At 41.2% G+C, this 24,056-nt stretch overlaps 1 protein-coding gene and 1 long non-coding RNA gene across 3 annotated transcripts in view; both read right to left on the bottom strand.

Annotated features, from left to right (window-relative positions):
* Window positions 1-767: 767 nt before the first annotated feature.
* LOC124503683 (uncharacterized) lies at window positions 768-8,779 on the bottom strand. Its single transcript, XR_006960240.1, has 3 exons — window positions 2,952-8,779; window positions 2,125-2,304; window positions 768-1,049 (listed from the first exon to the last, which is right to left on the bottom strand). It is a non-coding gene; the product is annotated as an uncharacterized LOC124503683 (long non-coding RNA).
* A 126-nt stretch (window positions 8,780-8,905) lies between these two features.
* SELENOI (selenoprotein I) overlaps window positions 8,906-24,056 on the bottom strand; it is a 40,364-nt gene continuing 25,213 nt past the window's right edge. The window contains exons 5-10 of one of the 2 annotated variants that reach the window (XM_047068855.1): window positions 23,241-23,503; window positions 22,178-22,286; window positions 16,264-16,312; window positions 14,718-14,898; window positions 12,305-12,487; window positions 8,906-9,688 (exon numbers count right to left, since the gene is read on the bottom strand). In XM_047068855.1, coding sequence (XP_046924811.1) covers window positions 9,590-9,688; window positions 12,305-12,487; window positions 14,718-14,898; window positions 16,264-16,312; window positions 22,178-22,286; window positions 23,241-23,503 — 884 coding nt within the window. In that variant the 3' untranslated portion in view covers window positions 8,906-9,589. Of the gene's footprint in view, window positions 9,689-12,304; window positions 12,488-14,717; window positions 14,899-16,263; window positions 16,313-22,177; window positions 22,287-23,240; window positions 23,504-24,056 lie in introns of those variants that run through there. The other variant, XM_047068856.1, reaches the window with a different exon arrangement.

Below are 24,056 nucleotides of genomic sequence, written 5' to 3' on the forward strand. Positions count from 1 at the left end.
AGCAGCATTTTCTACAATAGTCAAATTATGGAAACAGCCCAAGTGTCCATCAACTGATGAATGGAAAAAGAAGATGTGGTATATATACAATGGATTATTACTCAGCCATAAAAGTAATGAAACCTTGCCACTTGCAACGATATGGATAGAGTATTATGTTAAGCAAAATAAGTCAGAAAGACAAATATCATATGATTTCTCTCATATGTGGAATTTAAGAAACAAAACAAACAAGCAAAGTGGGGGGGGGGGGCAAACCAAGAAGTAGACTCTTAACTATATAGAGAACAAAGAGATGGTTACCAGAGGGGAGGTGGGGGGAGGGGGTGGTTAATAGGTGATGGGGATTAAGGAGTGTACTTGTTGTAATGATCACCGGGCATTATATGCAAGTTTTGAATCACTGTATGGTACACTGCATGTTAACTAATTGGAATTCAAATAAAAACATGGGGGGGGAGGGGGAGAAAGAATTAAAATGTATATTTGCCCAAATATACAGTGCTTTCATAAAGCTTTCGATTTGGCAAGAAAAGAAAAAGAACACAAAGTAGTGGGTATCTCGGGGGGCTGGGTCCACAGGCGGTTTTAACTTTCTATTCTAAACAAAAAGTTTACCGAGGCACCTGGGTGGCTTAGTTGGTTGAACCTCCAACTCTTAGTTTCGGCTCAGGTCACGGTCTCACGGGTTTGGAAGTTTGAGCCCCACACCCCTCTCTGCACTGACAGTGTGGAGCCTGCTCGGGATTCTCTCTCCCCCTCCCTCTCTGCCCCTTCCCTGCTTACTCTGTCTCTCTTGAAATAAACTCAAAAAAAATTTTTTTTTAATCAAAAAAAGCTTACAAATAACAAATCACTTTTGACATAATAAAACAGTTGTCGTGTTGTTGTCTTTAAAGGGTCGTAACAGGAGATCCTGAAGAGACTGCAGCAGGCCAATGTCACGGGTGAGAGGGATGTGGGGGAGGGTTGTAGGTGACGTCTGCCGTGATGACTCACAAGCATCCAGAGTCTGGTCCGCCTCGGTAGGCACTACTCCAAAAGCAGAGCTGATTTGAGAATGGACTTACACTAATGAGCTCATGAAAGAAGAAAAGGATACCCTAATTCGAGCAGGACACTGCAACTGACATACAAAGCTTGTTTATTTATGGCTTGAGACCAGCATATGTCTGTGGCTGATCTACAAATGGAATCCAACTATAAGTGGCAAGTTTCTTGATGCTGTGCGATTGGCTGTAAGGAACTCAAGGGTCCACAGTGGGTATAACTTGCCACAAAGACTAGGTAGGTCAAGTCCTTTCACCCCCATCCCTGGGTAAGTTTGGGGTAATACATGCAAACCCTTCTGGCTCTATGGGCTTCCTTTGCCAGGCTACAGGCTGGCCGTCTACCTTCAACGTACAGTCTTTTTCCAGACTAGATTTTAGTATACCAAGTCCAGTCACATACTTAATTCCACATCCATAAAATTACACCAGATCGCCTTAATTGGGGTTTGGGGATTCATCAGACATTTACATAATTTCTTGTCTCCCAATTTGTGTGAATTTTACTACGATTCTCAGCAGGCAATCTTACTTTATTCATTTCAAGTTATTTTGGAACTGCCTCACCATCATCACGTACTGACAACAAAAGGTACAAAGGATGGTACAGAGAAGGAAAGAAGGGAAGTCATGAGTAGGTCATCAGGCTTAGGGAAAAGTTCAGAGGCAAAAAAAATAGAGAACTAGATGTTAGTAGAAACTGAGCACCTACCTCAGACCGCCCACCCACTGTGCCAAATACCTCCGTGCATCATTCACAGCACATGTGCATGATCACAGTAATGTTACTAATCCCATTTTATAAGCGAAGAATTGGAGGCTTAGAAAAAATAAGTAACTTGCCCTGGGCCAAAGCTTGCCAAGCTGAACATGACTAAGAAACAGTCATGGCATTAAAAGTTTGGGAGGTCTTGAGCAACTTTCAGAATGAAAGCAAAAAGACAAGTGGAAGGAGCAGATACCAAGTTCTCCTTAAGGAAATTTGGGAGCAAGGAAAAAAGATGCAAAGTAGGAAGAAAAGCAAAGACACTTTGGAGGTGCAGGGTCTAAGCCTGGACGGACCCAAGCTGCTTACCTGGTGCGTGCCTGCTATGTGTCAGGTACCCGCTGGGTGTTCAAGATTTGCGGACAGAAGGGCAGGAGGAACTGCTGGGGCAACCGAGAGGCTGGGTGGCGCAGGGGATTAAAAGCACACCGCTGGAGAGGCAGCCCCGGGGCAAAATATGGGGCATCTTCCCCTCACCTTCTTCAAAGCCTGTTAGAGACAAAAACTTTAAATGCCTGCTGCCAGAGCTGGGAACCACTTCCGATGTAAAAGAGAGGAAATATTCTCAGAAGCAATGTTAGAAAATAGGAGTTTTTTAAAATAAAAGTTTGTGATTTATAAGCTGAACTAAAGTTTGGGTGTACTAAGTGTATGTCATTAGATTCTTGTGGAATTAGCCTGGGAAATTAACACCATACATTTTTCTGTGAGAAAATGTGTTTAAGACAACCACCTTCCCAACTAATTGAAGTGTGACCCAGTTATTATTATACACTGCCCAGCACCCAGTTCTGGGGCAGTCAAGAGCAGGACACTACGAACAGCTGTTACTGCCACCTGCCTGGTACTCGGCTTTCTCAAGTCACAGGGTTGTAGAACACCCAGGAGCAAGCAGGCGGATCACTCTTTAAACACACAAAACAAAAAACCTTGCACTATGCTCCTCTAAAGTAATCAGTGATTCTGAGACAGCATTCTTCCCCCTCAGAGCACCCTCCCCTCTTGCATCTACCAAGGAAAAATAAAGAAGACAATCCGAAAACAGTTAAAAGGATTTAAAAATTATTTACTCTTTACTTTTATTACAATAAATATTTATCAATAATAGAATGAAACAATTTTAAATTAAAACCTACTGCATTACTTTTGGGGTTCACAGCAGCAGAAATAAACATAAATCCAGTTCAGAAGGCAAGGCTTCCAGAATCCACTGGCAAGAAACAGTCAGGTCTTGATTATCGGGGCCAGCAATGGGGAACAGTAACACCAACGATGCAAAAGTAACAGTGATAGGATCTATTTGTGGACCAAACTGTCTACGACTTCACAACCCTGCAGATAAGGAACTTTTAAGCAAGTTGTAAAGCCCCATTTCTGCAAGAGCTAGATCTCTTCCCCCCTCGAGCTCTTGAGCACAACAACTGCTCCCAGAGCTGCCTTCTGGCCAGGGATGGGCCCCAACACCATTCAGAGCCAGAAGACTGAAACCTGATGGAAGCAGCCGTCTTCTTCAAAAACTGTCTTTCTGGCTCACAATCCCCAGTGGAAGGGAAACAGAAAGAGACGTATTTCACAAGGGCCTTCCGTGGGGATTGAGATGAACTGCAACTAGGAACGACTGTGGCTCTAGAGGAGGAAGAGGCTTCGGAGTTAGGGGCTACGTGCCGATTAGGTCAACAGGAAGAGACAATCTAACGAGGGTGTACCATTTTGCAGATAATCAAGAGCACACTGCATGTATATATGAATATATCATACATAGATATGCAGAAAACCTATGTGTACATATTAAATACGTATATACACACACACCACACATAACCAGATAAATGCTACATTTACCACGAACACAGCAAGTTCTAGACAGACCCATTAAGAATATGCTCCATTCAACTATCTGAAAGAGGAAATGAAAGACTTTGTGTTCCCCTTTATCTCACTGACACACTCTGCTTGTGGCACACACGTTCCAGTTGCGTAAGTGGTGTTGCTAATAGGTACCTGAGAAGGCACGGAGCCGTCCTTGTTCCAGAATACCACACACAGCAAACTGCAACGGGTCTGAGCCACACAAGGTACTAACTGATTCGGCAGGATGCCTGCCACCTGTCCTTAGTCACAGGGCACGAAGTCTTACTCAGAAAAGTAGCCATTTCTTTTCCTACAGGTGGCTACAAATTTAACCTGTTTTGTCCTACGGGAGGGGAAGGGGACGAGGTAGGGGTCAGGGAGTCTGCACCTGGGCAGTAATTCACTGCTTCCCCACTACCCAGAGGAAATGCTACTTTCATAAAACAACTAAAATTTGGAGTGTAACACTGAAGTCTGCTTTCTTGGCACGTTTTGGAACGAGCATGTCATTACATGTAGCTGGGTCTTTGTCTCCCGAAAGCTGACTCATTTCGTTTAAGTTATCTAAACAACAAAACCTACAATGTTAATACTGTGGGCAGTTTCAATCAGCAGTTGTTAAAGTCTGATGCTGAATGATACCAGTAATTCACACAGATGTAAAATGCAACATTCACAGATCTTGTGAAATGAACATTCCTCCGGTACCGAGTTAGTAATATCAAGTACTAACTAAACGTGTTCCACGTAAGGTCAAGAACTTACTCCTTGGAATGAAAAAGTGCTCGTCAAGAATAGAAGAATCTTGGGCTCATGGCGAGTTGTGTATGCTTTAATAAAAAAAACAAAATCAATTCCAAATTTTAATGGTTACCCATAGAAACTGCTCAAGAGAAGACTTTAGCCAAAGAGCCATAAAGCATCCCCAGCATTTAGCCAATCCTGGTATCTTTAATACTGACTTTAAGTTCCATGTAGCATTAGGTACTCTATGGCCATGATCCAATTCACAAGCTTTAAAAACAGCACCACTTTGTTTTAGCCTACCTTTCTACAAATGATTCTGTGAAGAGTAAGACAATGTGAATGGACCACACAATCCTTCTGTTAGGTCCACATGGACTTTCCTATAGAGATAAGCCCTCGTTAAGATATTCTAAAATCAGTCCACGTGCCACTTTCCAATTCTGGGAACCCGGCCTTTCTGACCGAATGCAACACAGTCTCCTCACTCCGGCCACCTGTGAGAAGGCTACAGATGGCAGAACATTTTCTGCTTCCCTAAATATTAGCTCATTGAAGATCTCTCTGTCTTAAGAGCAGGTCCCCGCTTAAAAACAAACCAGAAAAATCCGCTAGATTACTATCTCTCGCATATTTGTTTACTGAAGAGCAAAGCGTAGTACTAGCACATGGGTTAGAAAGTAAGGTTACATTTATTTTGCACTGTGGAAGCCCTGCAACGAATCAGCCAGCAGATTCCACTCCCATGGCTTCACACGAGGAAGAAGGTACGTGTCGCCACTCTCTCTGGAAAAGCTCGACAACCAGGATTTACCAGAAACCCTAGTGTAACTGCCTGCCAATGCCAGTCATCTGGGCCACTGTCAAAGACGGAAAGTAAACTACGCAAGTCACATGGGTCACAAAATTAATAAAAGAAAAATCAGAAATTTACTTAAGCTTCCTAAAACAGAGAGAGCATCACACTTTCAAGTTTCACGGTGATTAGTTTAACACCATTTGCCTGTTAAAACTGTCACTTAAAATATACATGTCAAAGTGCTTCAAATGCAGCACACTAATTAAAATTCCTCTTGGAAGGTTCCAGTACCAGCAGCTAATTTAGGAAGGTTATTCACCCACAGGGTGTTCAAGAAAGGGCATGCTGCCTTACAAAGACACTTGAGAAGAAAAAGAAAATTCTAACTGGACTTCACAAATCTCCCACAGAGTGCTCAACCAAGTCCAGAACTGCTAAAGGCCACTCTGAACATAGGAATCAACGCAACCAAAGATTTCTGTATTTATTTTTGGCCTTTCTGGGGACCCACAGCCAAAAGTTCTAGCCCATCGGCTTCATTCTGTTGCCTCCAGCACATTCCCAGTCCTAGACCAGCAAAGAGATCTAAGGCAATCAAGGAGATTGGAATGTGGCAATATCTAGGCGCTACAGAGCAAGTTGCCGCCTCTGTCCTCGGTGGTGGCAAGTTCAAAGGAAGCCCAGGAGAAGAATGAAAGGAAGAGTCACACACAGGCTTCTAGTTAGAATAGAAAGGGGAAATGGAGCCTTTGACTCAAACACCTTCAGTTTACCTTTATATTTTCCACAGGTGACAGAATCAAAGTCTACTTTGGCAAGCAAGGTACATTCCAAAGGTTTTTCAACGGACTACGAAATAAATTCTTGGAAAACTGAGCATTTAGGAAACTTCCAAATTCACATTTGAATTTGAAATTAGTGGCGGAATGACGATTTAAATTGAAATGTAAGAAGTTTAAATTCTGTATTGCACTAGGATCACTGGGCACTAAGGTGACCCCTTTTTCTCCTTAAAGTGGACCCGATGCCTGCTTTTTCTCTTGCATGTTCCCCCAGAGCCCAGACTCCGGGTCATGATCAATACTCTTTTGGTACCTACTTAGAATGTGGGCAACCCGAGACGTACACTCCTCTTCCCAAACCTCTACTAAAATAAGTGACATGTTGGTAGTAGTACAAGTACATTCTAGACTAATCAGCACGGAGCTTTTTTAAAATTAGAATTAAGAGCATTTTAAGCATGGTGCGATTCAAATGCCAAGGACGATTTTGCTGTTTGTGTATTACCCGGCTGTGTGCATCGGTTGTGTGCGAATGGAGGAGCGCTGCCGTAACCCGTGACAATTTTAAACTGTGCGATGCACTGACGGTCACGAATGTTAGTAAAGGACTGGGAAAGACGGCAATAACATACTCTAGTCAGGTAAAGATTTTTCTATCCCACGCTCCCCTCAAATGTGGGGGAATTAATTTCTGTCAAGCACCAAAGGGCATGTTTCATACCATAACCTGACAAGAAACTTCTCACAGGTCTGGGTAACTCTGGTCAGCAGAGACACAAAGGAAACCTCCGGCCTGGCTAAGGCACTCTACTCTGAAATGGACAGAAAACATGCATGTGTGGCCAACCACGCCACTGCTCCCCTAAAGGCAGCTCAGCGTATGCTGGGAGAAAGGCTGGGGTGGTCCACTCACCCCCAAAGTATCATGCAGAAGCCTGAAAGATCTTGTATATTTATATTTATACTTTGGAAATGCGGTGGTAATTGGCATGACACAAATGCTCAGAGCTATTTGTAATGAAGTCCTGCTTCAGCTGCTGTATCACTACGTAACAAATGGGGCTTTCGAGATGCACTTCAAGATGGCAGACGAAACCAAGAAAACGTCAGCAGTATACTAACGATGCACAAGTCCACAGTATTCTGAAACAGTTACTCAGTTTCACTTTTATCTTGCTGACGGCCACCTTTCTTTCATCTAACGGTGCCAATGAAACTATGGCATAATTCTTTACCACTGTAGGGAAATATACAGTACAGGCACAAATAATTTCAAATAAACTTAATGCAGTAGAAAGAGAACAGAACACACTTTGAGGTAAAATAGCCCCAGAAGTACAGGACACAACCCCATGCCAGAAAGGGTGTGTGTGTGTGTGTGTGTAACTATACTGTACAAGGTGAAGAAAGCCTGTGGTCCAAATTTGTCATTTAATAAATATTTATCAGTTCTTTCCTTATATAATACAGATTACTCTCATTCTGTGTACAAGGTCAACAAAATGGTAAAATGATTAGCTCAGAAACCTTTGAATGAAGCTTTGTTCCCGGCCCAAAATAACACTTGATCCAGTTCAATTTTGCAGATGACAAAGAACAAGGTATACAAAAAATAGAGTTACCGTTACTTAATTCATTCATTCTCTGACCTCCATGATGGCAAGTTACTAACAAACATGGAATCACTACCCACATTTTCCTGCATTAATTTCTCACCTATTTTCAGTCTCAGAAAAAGTCACCAGATATACCTCAACCTTTACAAGCCGTTTTTAAAAATGAGTACAGAACCATGAGTTAGCTCCTTGACTCCTCATTTCTAATACACTGGATGACAATGATTAGAATTTACAAATTTAAAAACTGAAATATCAATTATAGTTATTTTTACAAAGCAGCAGACTGAAATTTAAAAAGGAATACATTATAATTAAATTTAACGATGGTCACATTCATAGATAAATAATGGTAAAGAATTTAATTACATATCAACACAGTGGTGCCAGTTTTATCCAAGTGCAATCCATCCAAAAAAAAAAAAGGGTTTAAGATACACTCTTCATTCAGGCACAAACTTCATTCAGTGGAAAATAAAGGAAAATCAGCAAGTAAATATCACCACCACCAAACTACACGGAGACAAAGTCAAAAAGAAAGTCATGAGAAGGTGTCATGTAAAAAACAACCACATTGAAGTCAAAGGGATTTTTACCTCTGTCAGTAAACCTCAAAAATTATTCCAAGTCATTTTAAAGAGAGTAGATACTAAGTAAGGCATATATCTCAAAAGTTTTCTTCAACTGGGGAAGTGGAGAAGTGGGCAAGTTGGGGAAGAAAGAATGTCTACTTCCTTATCCTGTATGAAATAAAAACACAGCACTCTCTCTTCCACAAAAAAGAGACAGGACGGACGAACGGAAGAACAAATTGAATCAGGAAACTAATTTCAGAGTGAGGTTCATAGCAGTAATTCATAGGGAGGTTCGTGAGATTCCTAACTCCAAGGTAAATTTCTCTTATAAGGAAGTTTATCTGTGTTCCTTACGAGTAATTATCACAGGACTGGGACTGTCACATGCATTCATATAATCATAGTTCGCAGGCACCAAATCTCACCAACTTGCCGCTGAGGGGGAAAATACCACATTTAAACGATGAACCATGTTAATGTGTGAGCTACAATTATGATCCATTCTCTACTAAGTCTCAGTAGAATATTTCTCTTTAAAAGAAAATTAAACCGGGGGCGCCCGGGTGGTGCAGTCGGTTAAGCGTCTGACTCTTGATCTCAGCTCAGGTCATGATCTTGGCAGTTCGTGAGTTCGAGCCCCACATCAGGCTCTGTGCTGATTGCGTGGAGCCTGCTTGGGATTCTGTCTCTCCTTCTCTCTGCCCCTCCTCCGCTTGTGCTCTCTTTCTCTCTCTCTCTCTCCAACTAGATAAATAAACTTAAAAAAAATTTTTTTTAATTAAATTAAATTAAACCATTTGTCAAGATCTGTTCCCAAGAAAGAGAGCCAGAATACTAGAGAATCTAAATATATATATTAGCTCTCTTAGCACATGAGGACAAAAGGCATTTCCATGGGAAGGAGAAATGAGTATTTGGCAACTGTATATTGTTCTGTAATCATTTGGCATCTCCGGCTAACAGTAACTTCCTCTTATCTTTTCCCCGTATTAGATTTGGGCTATTGATAACTTCCATAGCGAAAGACCTACCACTGAAATAGTATCAAATATGAAAACATCTTGTGGTTTTCTTAATGTTATCAGTGTTCCTAAACCAATCTGGGGGCTCTAAAAATAAAAACAAAGCATCTTTAACTCTGTACGAACCAAAACATCATGGACTCATGAAGCTAACATCACTAGAAACATTTTGCTGGTCTAAAGTACATTATGCCTAACCAAAATGCCACACAGTTTTATAAAAAGTAAGTTGGGAATTAGTAGGTCCAAAATTTCGTAAATTCAGATCATTTGTCCAAGTACTATACACACTGAGTTCCCGTGTCTGTTAAGCAGATCAGTTTAGTTCAATGGTGATGGATGTAATATTTACAAGCATCTTATTTACAGTACTTCCTTCTGTAGATTACAGGCCAATACTCTTTTCTTCCGTTCCTAGTCAATCCGAGTTTGGTTTCCTCAATGAGAAGGGATAAATCTGAAAATGGTTGCTCAGCTGCTTTACCTATATAGAAAATCAGAACATGAGACGGTGACAAATACATTCCTAATTATTTTTTAAAAGCACACAAAATTCACCCACTGGAGACAACAATTTACCGACTGTAACAGCAAAACTCAGCAGAAATAACGAAGAGGCTTTTGTGGACTAGGATAGCTACAGAGCTAGAGGGCCATAGAATTCTACAGAATACTAGAACTACCCTGGGAGAGTTAGGACTTAACATGGGTCTGCCTAACTCCCAAATCTAGAATTTCTTCCAGAGCCCTCCAGACCACCCAGATTCACACCCAAATCTACTGGGTTAGTTGACACAATAGTATCTAGTAGCTCAAATATTTACATATATAGACTCTCTATTCAACTGCTTACAGCATTTCTAGATAATCATTCCTAATCCTGATGAAACAGTAGAAAAGCAGATCTCTACATTTTAGGTTAGGGTATCCCTAGTGGGCAGGCAAGACCTTGGTTATGTGTCAGTTACCAAAGTTCTAGTTCTGTTGCTGTCATTTGTATTCCAATAGTTCAAATGAATGTTCTGTGTAGCTTGCAAGTTTCACCTTCTGGTCAGAAGTTGCAAAACGTGGCAAGAGAGCACAAAGACTGACAAAAAAGATATTCCTAGAATTTTTTTCAATTACTTTGATTTATTTTCCAGATTTTTAACAGTGAAAATATACTGCCTTTGTAATTTAACGAAAAAGGGTTTTTGGTTTGGTTTGGTATATGTACGGTTTCCTAAAGATATGCTTCTGAAGGGTTGTAAAAAATTAGAACAAGTATAAAAGACATTTACAACTATATTCTACTTCATGCATGTGAAATATAAAAGCCTAAGAGCGTTGACATAAAATAAAGCATTTATGTTAAGTATGCATAAATAAAAACATAAATGATTATGTCCTCATGTCACAATCCATAGTTATCGTGGATTTTTTTCATCTACTTTGTTCTAACAAATGTAGGCTGCTTTGGGGAGAACACTAAGGGAAGAAACCTAAGTTTAGCAACATATACAAGGTAAAAGGCATGACAGGTGTGCTCATTTAAAAAAATTTTTTTTTAATGTTTATTTTGAAGGAGAGACAGAGCGTTGAGTGGGGGAGGGGCAGAGAGGGAGAGACACACACACACACACAGAATCCCAAGCAGGCTCCAGGCTCTGAGCTGTCAGCACAGAGCCCGACACAGGGCTCGAACTCACGAACCACAAGATCATGACCTGAGCTGAAGTCGGACACGTAACCGACCAAGCCACCCAGGTGCCCCTAGGTGCGCTCATTTTAAAATATTATGACAGAAGACATGTGTCTCAAACTGAGTCATGGTAGAGTTCCTTTCAAAACAAGCATACCAAATAAAAGCAGTATTTTAAGAGCCATAAAAACATGAATACCCTTTTACATAACCTCATTGCTATGAAATTATCCTCAGAAAATAAAATAAAGAAAAATATATTACTCCAGATTGTTATTGTTGTTCTTGTTGTTGTTATTCCAACCTTATTTGTAATGGTGAAAATCTGGAAACAACCTAGATGATTAAAATAACTGGATCATAATTAAGTAAACTGGGTAATTATTAAGTAATCTCCTTGCTGGAATACTGTACAATTAAAAACCATAATTATAAGACCATGCTAAAATACATGATTAGAAAAGAATGTTAAAGTGTGAGGAAAAGAAAATAAATTGCATGGCTCTGATTTTCATTTTATTATATCTACCTTAGTCCATTTGCCCTGAAACTAGCCTCTTTTTAGAAGAGAATATTAAGGTTTGCAAAATACTTCTTAAATCCATTCTCTTCTATAATTCTCTTAATAAAAAGTCCCCTAAAGCTAAAGAAGCAAGTATAGAGGGGCACCTGAGGGGGCTCACTCGGTTGCACATCCGATTCTTGACTTCAGCTCAGGTCATGATCTCACCGTCTGTGAGTTCGAGCTCCATGTCAGGATTAGGATTCTCTCTCTCTCCTTCGCTCTGCCCCTTCCCTGTTCACACTCTCTATCTCTCTCTCTCAAAATAAATAAATAGGGGCGCATGGGTGGCTCAGTCGGTTAAGCGTCTGACTTCGGCTCAGGTCACAATCTCATGGTTTACGAGTTCGAGCCCCACATCGGGCTCTGTGCTGACAGTGCAGAGCCTGGAACCTGCTTTGGATTCTGTGTCTCCCTCTCTCCCTGCCCCTTCCCATTTGTGCTCTGTCTCTGTCTCTCTCTGTCTCTCAAAATTAAATAAACATTAAAAATAAATAAAATTTTTAAAAAAGTATAGAAATAGATAATCAACAAATGGGATTACTTGGTCTCATATAACTAAAAGCACACAAGAGCTTACAATTCCATTCACCAAGAAAACAGTTCACATTTGCACCTAAAAACAAGAACTCCTCATAGTAACTATTGAGTTTTAAAGTTATTTGTAGTTACTGTAACATACTCATCAGAGAAACAATATCTGATATTATGTACCTGGATATTATCCAATATTTATAGGGACTATCCCAATTCTTCCAGCTACTTTCATAAGCAACTTTCTTTTGAAATTTTTCCTTCGCCACTTTTCTACTACTTACAAGAACCAAATAGAACCAATTTTGCTCTAGATGACTCACCACTCGTACTCCATAATGGATGTGGGCCAGAGTGAAAACAGCTGTTAAGGTATACAGGAGAATGCTCTCAACGTAAGAGGCTACTCCTAAGTTTACCACCAGGACAACCAAGAAAAGAGGAACCAGCAACCAATTCAAAGTTGGGCACCGAGTACTGCTCATTTGACAAACAATCAGCTGACACTTGAAGTTAGGGAAAAGGAAAAAAAAGAAAAAAAGAATGAAAATTTAATTAGCAAAACACTTCATTTTCTTAAAATATAATTTATTGTCAAACTGGCTTCCATGCAACACTCAGTGCTCAATCCAACAAGTGCCCTCCTCAATGCCCATCACCCACTTTCCCCTCTACCCCAACCCCCATCAACCCTCAGTTTGTTCTCTGTATTTAAGAGTCTCTTATGGTTTGCCTCCTTCTCTCTCTGTAACTTTTTTTCCCCCTGCCACTCCCCCATGGTCTTCTGTTAAGTTTCTCAAGATCCACATATGAGTGAAAACATATGGTATCCGTCTTTCTCTGCCTGACTTATTTCACTTAGCATAATACCCTCCAGGTTCCATCCACATTGCTACAAATGGCATGATTTCATTCTTTCTCACTGCCAAGTAGTATTCCACTGTATATATAAACCACATCTTCTTTATCCATTCATCAGTTGAAGGACATTTAGGCTCTTTCCATAATTTGGCTATTGTTGAAAGTGCTGCTATAAACATTGGGGCACAAGTGCCCCTATGCATCAGCACTCCTGTATCCCTTGGGTAAATTCCTAGCAGTGCTATTGCTGGGTTGTAGGGTTGATCTATTTTTAATCTTTTGAGGCACCTCCACACCGTTTTCCAGAGCGGCTGCACCAGTTTGCATTCCCAGCAGCAGTGCCAGAGGGTTCCCGTTTCTCCACATCCTCACCAGCATCTATAGTCTCCTGATTTGTTAATTTTGGCCACTCTGACTGGCGTGAGGTGGTATCTGAGTGTGGTTTTGATTTGTATTTCCCTGATGAGAAGTGATGTTGAGCATCATTTCATGTGTCTGTTGGCCATCTGGATGTCATCTTTGGAAAAGTGTCTATTCATGTCTTCTGCGCATTTCTTCACTGGATTATTTGTTTTTCGGGTGTGAAGTTTGGTGAGTTCTTTATAGATTTTGGATACTAGCCCTTTATCTGCTATGTCATTTAGCAAAGCACTTCAAAACAAGTCACTCCAACATTTAAAAGCATTCCAGTACTTGAGCCAACACAGTTACACAACATTATTAAGTTCAGAAGTTCTCAACTGCTCAGAAGCCCAACGGAACCCCTGTGCCACCTCCAAACCCGTGGACTCTCCGAGTGTCAGACAAGGCTGGAAAATAATTTAGTGAGGATGCTATAGAAGGCATTCTTCCGCTAGGTAACAGTTTGGATAAAAGGAATTTCTCCCGATTTTAAGATGGCGTGATAACAGAAAAGAACTTTCAAAATAGCCTTGTATAGCTCCATACACCTAAGTTTCTTTATAGTGATGAAGAGATGCTATCTCCAATTCAGTCATATTGTCATTTTAACACCTCAAAACCTCTCTGGCTTCCTTTACTGCCAATACCTTACTCAAATCTACTTTTATTCCTTCAGAGATAATTTTTTAATACAATGTATTATTTTCAGATCTTTAAACCCTGCGAAATCAGTAGGACCGGTGATCATGAACACATATTACACACATGGAAACATAAGCTCAGTGGCTAGCTTTTAAAGTAAAAACTTATTAAGGACCTGACCGGAGCTAGAGCACATGCTCCCGGGTTGTCAGGACTATTAAGGTCTTTTCTCAACTGCACCCGATCTCTCCTGGCTGCTGTCTTGCTGGGCCATGGCAGAGAAAGGGCTTTTGAAAAATATGTTGTATTTATTACAAAGTTTTTACACCTGTTCTTAATTTTAAAATCAGCTGATTTTAAAATGTGTGTGTGTGTGTGTGTGTGTGTGTGTGTGTGTGTGTGTGTGTTTTCTCAAAAACCCTTTTTAGTTTCCCTAAACTAATCATTAGATCTGCAGTCATCTGGAAAAGGAAAAAATAATTTTTAGCATGTTCTGTTTTTGGGTTTATTACTCTTTAAAGTTTCTACTATAAAATATCTTTAAATTAAAATCTGTTATCACATTTTGTCATATATTCCTTAGATATGACTTAAATGAAAAAAAACCTGGGGCACCTGAGTCACTCAGCTTAAGCAAGTGGCTCCTGGCTTCGGCTCAGATCATGATCTCACAGTTAGTGAGATTGAGCCTTACGTTGGGCTCAGCGCTGACAGCCAGGAGACTGCTTGGGATTCTCTCTCTCTCCCTCTCTCTCTCTGCCCCTCCCTTGCATGTGCTCTCTCTCACTCAAAATAATAAACATTAAAAAAAAGAAAAAGAAAAAACCTTACTGTGATGTTGGCAAAGGCTGTTCCAACCATAAAGTAGAATAGTCTAGGATGTATCTCTAAAATATCTGAAGGTGACTGAAGGATCCATGCTGTAGACAAAATGAAGAGCAAACATGGAGAAAAAAAGGGAACCATAGCTTCATAGACTGAATTGTGTTTCAAGGTGTTATTTTTATAGCTTCTGGAAAAAAAAAATCAAGTAATACAAAGAGCATTATTACAATATAAAAATCATTCCGTATTTGTAACTTTTGAAACTTTTTTCACACTTATCCTCTTAATTTACACTCACAATAATCCCACAGCATACATAGAACCAACATTACTAAACCCCATTTTACAGACAGGTTAAGTGACAACGTGAGAACTCAAATTTATATAACTTCCTACCAAGTGGCAGGGCCAGGACTAGAATGGAAGTGTTCTGACCCCGGGGCCTCCAGAACGTAAAGATAAATAAAACCTGATCTTTTGTTTTACAAGGCTTATGCTCTACAAGGGGAAATAAAATGAACACAAAACAGCACTAGCAAGCACCTGGCTATGTTATTATGATACCAAGTGACAGAGAATCTAAGAGCGCACGACTCTGCACTGAGACTGTCCTAGCATATCTCACTGTCTCTGGCCACACACTCCCATACATGTTTGCTCATCTGAACAAAGCCCCAAATTCTTGTCTTGGTTTTGTCACTGACAACATGATTCTGGACAAGATATTTTGCCTGATGAGGACCTCATCCTTGGAAGAAGAGGAAATGTCTCAATCTCTAAGGTCTTCAGAGCTTTAAATGTTATGGTTTCTATGAATGGCTGCCAGCTGCCATCGACAGGGAAGACTCACAGAGTGTGGCCTGACAGGATTCTGCAAGACAGATCTGAGAACTGAAGGATGAAGTGGGAAGTACAAGTGTTTCACGAAAAGGAGACAGCACTAGAGGGAGGTGGGGGCCAAATTACCAAGGAGAGAAAACAGCAAAGTACTTTCAGGGCCCGTAAGAAAATTCAGCGTGGCTGAGCAAAGGTGAAGTGCAGATCAGAGAAATGAAACTCTGCCCAGGCAACTCCCACAGTATCCCCGGCCCCCCTCCTCGGGGCGGGAATTTTTATATAGTGCAACTTGGAAGTCAGCATAGATCCGGGGTTTGGTCCTAAACTACACAAATTCAGGAATTTAATTTTATGATCATGCTGACTAAACTTACACAGAATCAATTCATAAAAACTTACCATCAATTTCTAAAAAGGACGTAAACCTGTCACTATTCAACGGGAACACACTCCTTCCCAATTCACTCACAAAAAATGACAAATTAGAAGACTTGTCTGGTGAACCAAAAACTGTAACAAAAGAACTAGTAGTTTGTGCTGTAGTTGAAATTACCACACAGCCACCGTAGATACCCTAAATGGTCCTAAACTCATCCCAGATTCAAAATACGGCTTTTATGACCTTCTCAAAATGTCCAGATTCCAAAAGCAAAACAGATCCTAAAATTCATCTAACAACTGTCACACTTCTTGCCCGAATAAATAAGGTACTTACCTGAAAAAGTTCAATAAACTCATCGGAAGAGTCACACATAATGCACAGCCTAAAAGGGAGAATATTTAAATTACTGTGAATTGTTATTCAAGAGGGATTTTTATAATTATCGAATACATACAAAATATGTAATAGTTTTAGACCCAGTAATTCGCAGGTTCGGGTTTACTTCTGTAATGAAATTAAATACATTTCTGAACAACAGTGACAACCAGAAGAGCAGCAGGGCAGTCTGGTGGTTCAGTGCAGAGGCTCGGGAGCCAGACTGGGCTCGAATCTCGGTTGTGCCAACAGGTTATGTGATTTCAGGCAGATTAACGCTTCCGTGCCTCAATTTCCTCTTTTATAAGCCAGAGATAGAATTGGCCCTGCAGGGTTTTTGAGAAATAAGTGAGTTATTACACATAAAGACACCTGGAGCAGGGCTTGGCATACAGTAAATCGCACGAGTGTGAGTTACCGATGGATTCCGCGGTTTCCCATTGCCACTGATTTTTCTTTCCCAAGCATTCTTCATTTCTCCGCCCGCTCCGCCCACAGACACCAGTTCTTTCCCCTCAGACCTAACAAGGACAGCCCTCCCAGGAAGCCCTACCATTGCTTCTGCTGCCCTCGCTCTCTGCTAGCTGACTCTGCTATTCCCAATCACTCGCCAGACTTTTCCATGGCCTTCCTCAGTACTCTTTTATTCCTTCTGCCTTCCCTCTGCAGAAACTGCACTCTTGAATTTACCAAGTTCTCCTAATGATCAAATTCGATATTCTTTCTTCATTCCTGACTTCTAAGTGAGAGGACTCCATTGACTCTCCACTGACTGTAATTCTTTCCTCCCTTTGCCTTTGTGACTCCATCCTCCCAATGTTCCTGTCAGCCATCCAGCTACTACGTGTGGTGTCCTTTATTGGCAACTCTGTCTCCTGCGCATTCCTAACTGGGCATTCACCTGTGCTTCTATCCTCCCTCAGAGAATCCTCTCTTACAGCTTTAACTGGAAGCTTCTTGCAGATGACTCCAAAAGCTGGCAATGTACTCTTGGGCAAATCAGACAATCTCTCTGAGCTTCAGACTCCACAGCTGTCCAATGTGGATGGGTTCAATGATTTCCTAATGTCCCTTGCAGTTTTAAAATTCTCTGATTTGCTGGGGGGGGGGGGGGGGGTGGCGGCACCTGGGTGGCTCAGTCAGTTGAGCTTCCGACTTCGGCTCAGGTCATGATCTCATGGTCTGTGAGTTCGAGCCCCACGTCGGGCTCTGTGCTGACAGCTCAGAGCCTGCAGCCTGCTTCGGATTCTGGGTCTCCCTCTCTCTCTGACCCTCCCTCATTCATGCTCTGCCTCAAAAATAAATAAACATTAAAACTCTCTGATCTGGGGCACCTGAGTGGCTCAGTCAGTTTAGCATCTAACTCCTGATTTCAGCTCAAGTCATGATCTCACTGTTTGTCTGAGCCCGATGCACTGACAGCATGGAGTCTGCTTGGGATTCTGTCTGTCTGTCTGTCTCTCTCTCTCTCTCTCTCTCTCTCTCTCTCTCTCCTCCCCCCCCATGCACGTGCATGTACTCTCTCTCCCTCCCTCAAAATAAACAAATATTTAAAAATAAATAAAAATAAAACTCTCTGATTCTACAGATTATAGAGATGTAACTTCCTGATCTTTCTCTCTGTCAAACTCCAAATCAACACATGTGGCAAGTTGGATACTTCATTTGGATATTTCACTGTCACTCAACAGATGAGCCCCAGCTTACGCACTCCAGACTCCCACTGACCACACTTGGCCTGGGGTGAGAAGGTGGTCAGTGCAGCTGTGGCCTGAAGGATCAACGACAGAAAGAGATTCCTTCAAAACAGCTCCTAAGACATTTTGCTAAAATGAGATGAAAAGACTGGAACCCACCAAACAGAAATCCCATCTGGGAAGATGAATTACTCTGCCACTCCCGAGCCCAACTGGAACAAAGTTCCTCAAGTTAGAAGAGCTTAGAGAGAAGGAGAAGACAGGCTGGTGTCCTCAGAAATCTCTAGCAGGTGACTTGGCCTCGTGCTGGGAAGCACAGGTAGGGAGCCAGGGCTGAATCAATTGACCCAGAATCACTGCGACGCTGAGGTGTCGAAAGCAGGCTGACACAAACTGGCAAAAGATTTGCTACCAAGAGTATTTTTAGTTTAAAATATCTTGAAATAGCTCTAGCTTAAATACAGCAAGCATGTGGGAAGCTTGAGCTCTATACGGGTTGCCAAAAAGACATACCACATCTTCTCTTACTCCTTTCAACGGCACCTAATGTGCTTTCCATAAAAAGGACGGGCATATCTCAGAGATATTACAGGTCGACTCCATACCACCGCAACAAAACAAACATCGAACAGCACAAGAAAGTCACGTGAATTTTTTGGTTTCCCAGTTACGTTTATACTATAATGTAGTCTATTAAGAGTGCAATGGCATTATGTCTAAAGCAAATGTGCTTGCCTTAATTTAAAAATACTTTATGGCTCTAAGACTCTAACCATCATCTGAGCTTTCGGCGAGGTGCAAGCTTTTTGCTGGTGGAGGGTCTTGTCTTGAGGCTGATGGCTCCTGACTCATCAGGGGGGTGGCTGCTGAAGATCGGGGCGGCTGTGGCAAGTTCTCAAAACAAGACACAATGAAGCTTCCCAGTGAAGCTTCTGACTCCTCCTTTCACAATTTCTCTACAGTATGTGAGGCTGTCTGATAGGGTTTTATCCACTGCAGAACTTCTTTCAAAATAGTCAATCCTCTCTAATCCTGCCACCGCTTTGTTTCAACTTAGTTTATGCAATACGCGAAATCCTTTGTTGTCATTTCAACAATCTTCAGGGCATCTTCACCAGTAGATACTATCTCAAGAAAACCATGTTGTTTTTTCATCCATAAGAAGTAACTCATCTGCTACAAAGTTTGAGCACCAGATTGCAGTAACTCAGTCCCAGCTTCAGGCTCCACTTCGAATTAGTTCTCTTGCTGTTTCCGCCACAGCTAGTTACTTCCTTCGCTGAAGTCTCGAACCCCTCAAAGTCATCCATCCATAAAGGCTGGAATCAACTTCTTCCAAATTCCTGTCAATGTTGATATTCTGACCTCTCCCCATGAATCACAAATGTTCTTAGTGGCATCTACAATACTGAATCCTTTCCAGGTTTTCAATTTACTTTGCCTAGATCCATCAGATCTTACAGCCTTATAAATCTGTATTTATTTCTTCAATAATAAGACTTGAAAGTTCAAATTACTCTTCAAGCTCCTGCAGGATGGATGCTTTGTTAGCAAGCAGGAAAACAACGTTAATCCCATTGTACGCTGTAATCAGAGCTCTTGGGTGACTAGGTGCTTGTCAATGAGCAGTAATATTTTGAAAGGAATCCTTTTTTTCTGAGCAGATCTCAATAGGGGGCTTAAAACACTCAGCAAACCATGTTGTAAACAGATGTGCTACTGTCCAGGCTTTGTTGTTCCATGTATAGAGGACGGGCAGGGTGGATTTGGCAAATTCTTAAGGGCCCTAGGATTTTCAGAATAGTCGATCAGCACTGGCTTCACGTTCAAGTCACCAGCTGCATTAGCCCCTACCGTGAGAGTCAGCCTGTCCTTTGAAGCCCTGAAACCAGGCATTGACGTCTCCTCTCTAGCTATGAAAGTCCTAGATGGCATCTCCTTCCGATATTAAGGCTGCTACAGGTACACTCAAAATCTGTTGTGTCGTGTAGCCACGTTCTTGAATTATCTGAGGCGGATCATCCGGAGAACTTGCCGCGGCTCCTACATCAGCACTTGCTGCCTCATCCTGCACTTTTACGACACAGAGAAGTCTTCTTTCCTTAACCAACTGAGCCACTCAGGCGCCCCAAGGCTTCTTTCCTTTAAACCTCACGAACCAACCTCTGCGAGCTTCATACTTCTCCTGCAGCTTCTTCCCCTCCCTCGGTTTTCCTAGAAGTGAAGAGAGCTAGGGCCTTGTTCTGAATTAGGCTTTGGCTCAAGGGAATGTTGTGGCTGCCCTGATCTCCTATTCAGACCACTAAAACTTCCTCCATGTCACAATAAGGCTGCTTCTCGCTTTCGTATCCTTCTTGTGTTTAGGAAGGAGCACTTTTCATTTTCTTCAAGAGCTTTTCCACTGCATTTACAAACTTAGCTAAATGTGTGGCGCAAAGGGCCTGGCTTTGGGCCTATCTCGGCTTTCGACATGCCCCCCTTACTAAGCTTCATCACTTCTAGTTTGTAATTTAAAGAGGGAGACATGTGACTCTTCCTTTCACTTGAGCACTCAGAAGCCACTGGAGGATCATTAATTGGCCTAATTTCAATACTGTGTCTCAGGAAACAGGGAGGCCCAAGGAGAGGGAGAGAGATGAGAGGGAGAGCAGAGGGTGGGTGGCACAGTCAGACACACACGATCGTCTATTAAATGGCCGTCTTCCGTGGGTGTGCTTTGCGTGTCCCCAAAACAATTCCAACAGTAACATCAAAGACCGTGCGTCACAGACCACCATAGCGAATACAATAATGATGAAGAAGTGTGAAATACTGTGAGAATTACCAAAATCTGACAGACAGAGACATGAAGGGAGCCAACGCTGTTGGGAAAATGGTGCTGACAGACTTGCCCGACAAAGGGCTGCCACAAGCCTTCAATTTGTAAAAGAGACAAGTATCTGCAAAGCACAATAAAGTGCAATAAAACAAGGTATGCCTGTATGGGGAAAGCTGCGTTATTTACTTATACAGAAACGTGTGGGCTTTTGTTTTGTTTCAGAAAGAAGAATTCAGGTAAACTCGTAAGTTACATGGAAAATTATGTGCCTGTTAAAAGTATCCACTTTGCCATCCCCAAATATATCTCACACCTCAGAGGATTCCATCTTCTCGTTAAGTTGAACACTTCAACGTAAAATGCAACAATCCATCCACAAGACTAGCCACTTAAATCAGAAGGTTCACTATGTGGTGGGAGTGAAAAGAAGCTAGCCTTGTCAGGCTAAAGAAATCCGTTCTTACAAAAACCCCGAAAAAAGAACATTTGGAAGATTACAGCAGGGTTCTAAAATATCTGTAGACCAGAGCAACAGAGAACGGCTCAAACCACTGCCTAAAAGCCAGTGCCTAACGCACCAGCTTCTCAGCCGTTTCTAAGCTTTATCTAATGCCCATTCTATTAGCAAGGTGCACTGGGTAGTGAGGGGGTTATTTTTCAGATAAGGGAACAGAGCAATAGCCGACAGCTTGCTTTTTTTTTCTTTTTTTTTTTTTTTCTTCTACAGAGGTCCTAATGCCACTCCTAGTGCCCCGGAGTAACAGCCCAGATAACTTCCTCTTTGCATAGAAAACACTGCCCCACTCAGTTAATCATCCCGTAGATATTCCCTCTGGCTAAAATCAAAAGGGAAACATTACCACAATCCAAATTTTTTACCAAATAAAACATTGTTACCAAAATCCTTTACCTAATATCCGGTGGCAAAAGAGAGTACGGGAGGAGAATAGCACAACTTTCCAATGAATGTATTACAAAGTAATCTGTGTCATCTATTTCCTACAAACTAATGGTCTTCAATTCTGATATAGGCACGAAATCTACACCAAATGTCCACCTAAATGTGGATCCTCTCAAACAGTCTAGATTCATTTAAACAGTTAGTTCACGAGGTTTATGCGATTTTGGTATTTATTTTCTTCGGACTAGAAACAGCTTGGTGCCACACACAAAAAAATCACAACACAGGAATTTTGTTTTCCTTACTGGTTTGGTTGAAACCCTACAGGGCTATAGGGCTGTTCTGCTCGCTGGAGGGAACGGGAAAGAGGGACAGGTGTTACTGCTCGTAATCAATCAAACACTGGCTTGGATAACAAAGTGATGTTAAAACAGGCTTCAACATGGAGCTTCTTACCAATAATCATTGCAGTGAATAGGTCTCTATATAAGAAATTAAACAGGAAAGGTTCATACCAGGCCTCAACTCCCACAATCGCAGTCACTATGTAGACAAAAGATATAGTCTGGAAGGAAAATGCAGACAAAAGCATACAGAGGCATTAACAGCTGGAAAGGTCAAGGAGCCCGCAATGCTGTATGCAGCGTTAAATCTCGTAGTTTTAGTAAAAGCAAGAAGTACACTTAAATTTGATAATGTGGCAAGTCTTCTTCCCTTTAAAAGTTGCGTTTTTTTTAGCCAACGATGCCATAAAATAACTAACTTCTACACAATGCAAACAACTGGCCATAATTTAGAACACTTTAAGGCACTTCAGGAATCGGTTAAGGTACAACACGGTCCAATTTGCCTACCCGATCACTTTCTTCAAACATTCCAATGTCTGAGGCTTTACTGGGACCTTAGGTACAAATGGGCAAAATGGCAACACAAAAAGCTGGGATTCGAAGGCAGGGAGAGTTAATAGCAAGCCTCTTAAGTAAAAGAAAACAAGTATCTCTACTCATTGAAAGCTCCCAGTAAAGACAAAAAAGCAACAATTATATGTGCATCTCTCTCTTTACAAAATCAACAGTTCAAAGGAATATTTATTAACATTTAGAAACTGCTCATTTTTTAGTTAATAATGACATTGTGATTATGTCTTTTTAAAAGTGCTTTTACTACTTAGAGATAGATGGGAAAATGTTGATCACATAATATCAGGAATTTCCTTTAAAATAATTGGGAGGAAGGGTATACATGAAACTAGACTGGCCACATAGCTGTTGAACCTAAGGAACAGGTACATAAGGGTTCACTATGCTATCCCTACTTTTTTATGTGCTTGAGATTTTCATAAACAAGCAACAAATAATACGAGATAAAAAGGAAATTTTTTTAAAAGCACACATCAGTTCTGGCCAAAAAAGCATAAGGGCAATAAAGAAGGAATGACAATGACAAAGACTACTCCCTTCCCCCTCCCCCCAAAAAATTCATAGCACTGTTGAAAATTTAAGGCAGAACACATACTTACCACCTGGCTAATGTCATATCCCCACGGCAGGAAAAGAATCCCTGTATTATACTTTTCCCAGTGGGACAGGATAAAAGAAAACAAAACTACCCATAGTAGGAGATAAAGAACAAAAACACTGACACCAGATGGTCCTCGTCCAAAGATGGAATACACAGTCACAACAAAGTAAACACATGACCAACTATCAAGGCCATGGTCAAAAAGCTCCCCTAAAGGGGTGCTGGAATTGGTTCTCCGGGCCTGCTTTCCATCCACACCATCTGCAACAGAAACACATTACCATGGGAAAAGGTCAACATCGGTACCGCAGGGAGAAAATCTTTAACAAACTGGAGAAACACAAAACAAATCAGCGTATCATAGGAATGTTGATGAACTAAAGTACAGCGACCAGCCAGGACTGTAAAAATCCAACCTCTAATTTCTACAATTCAAAGATTTCAGAAAACAAACAAACAAAAAAACCCACCTTAATTTCTTAGAGTTTAACCTAAAACTTAAAGTATATTACATCAACTAAATGGTGTCAATTTTAGATGTGAGGACAAAGCATTGTAGTTGGACTCTGAATTCTTCCAAATCGGACTAACAACTGAGTTGTTCTGCTAGCCACAAATTCTCAGGCCTCCAGAGAATATGCAATAGTTATTCATCACAACTGATCTAACCACTCCTTGCTCTAGGATCCAAAAACATCCCGAACTTCAGTCGTAACACCTATTTCATCTTGTTTGAAATTACAGTCACTTTGTTACAGATGTGCTCCTTCCCCGATTTTAAGTGCTTTCAGAAAAGGCTTTGCACACAGCAGGT

The sequence above is a fragment of the Lynx rufus genome, unplaced genomic scaffold, assembly GCF_022079265.1.
Source record: "Lynx rufus isolate CCGP_SWC_20201006 ecotype Redwood Valley unplaced genomic scaffold, mLynRuf1.p SCAF_8, whole genome shotgun sequence".
Taxonomy (NCBI): domain Eukaryota; kingdom Metazoa; phylum Chordata; class Mammalia; order Carnivora; family Felidae; genus Lynx; species Lynx rufus.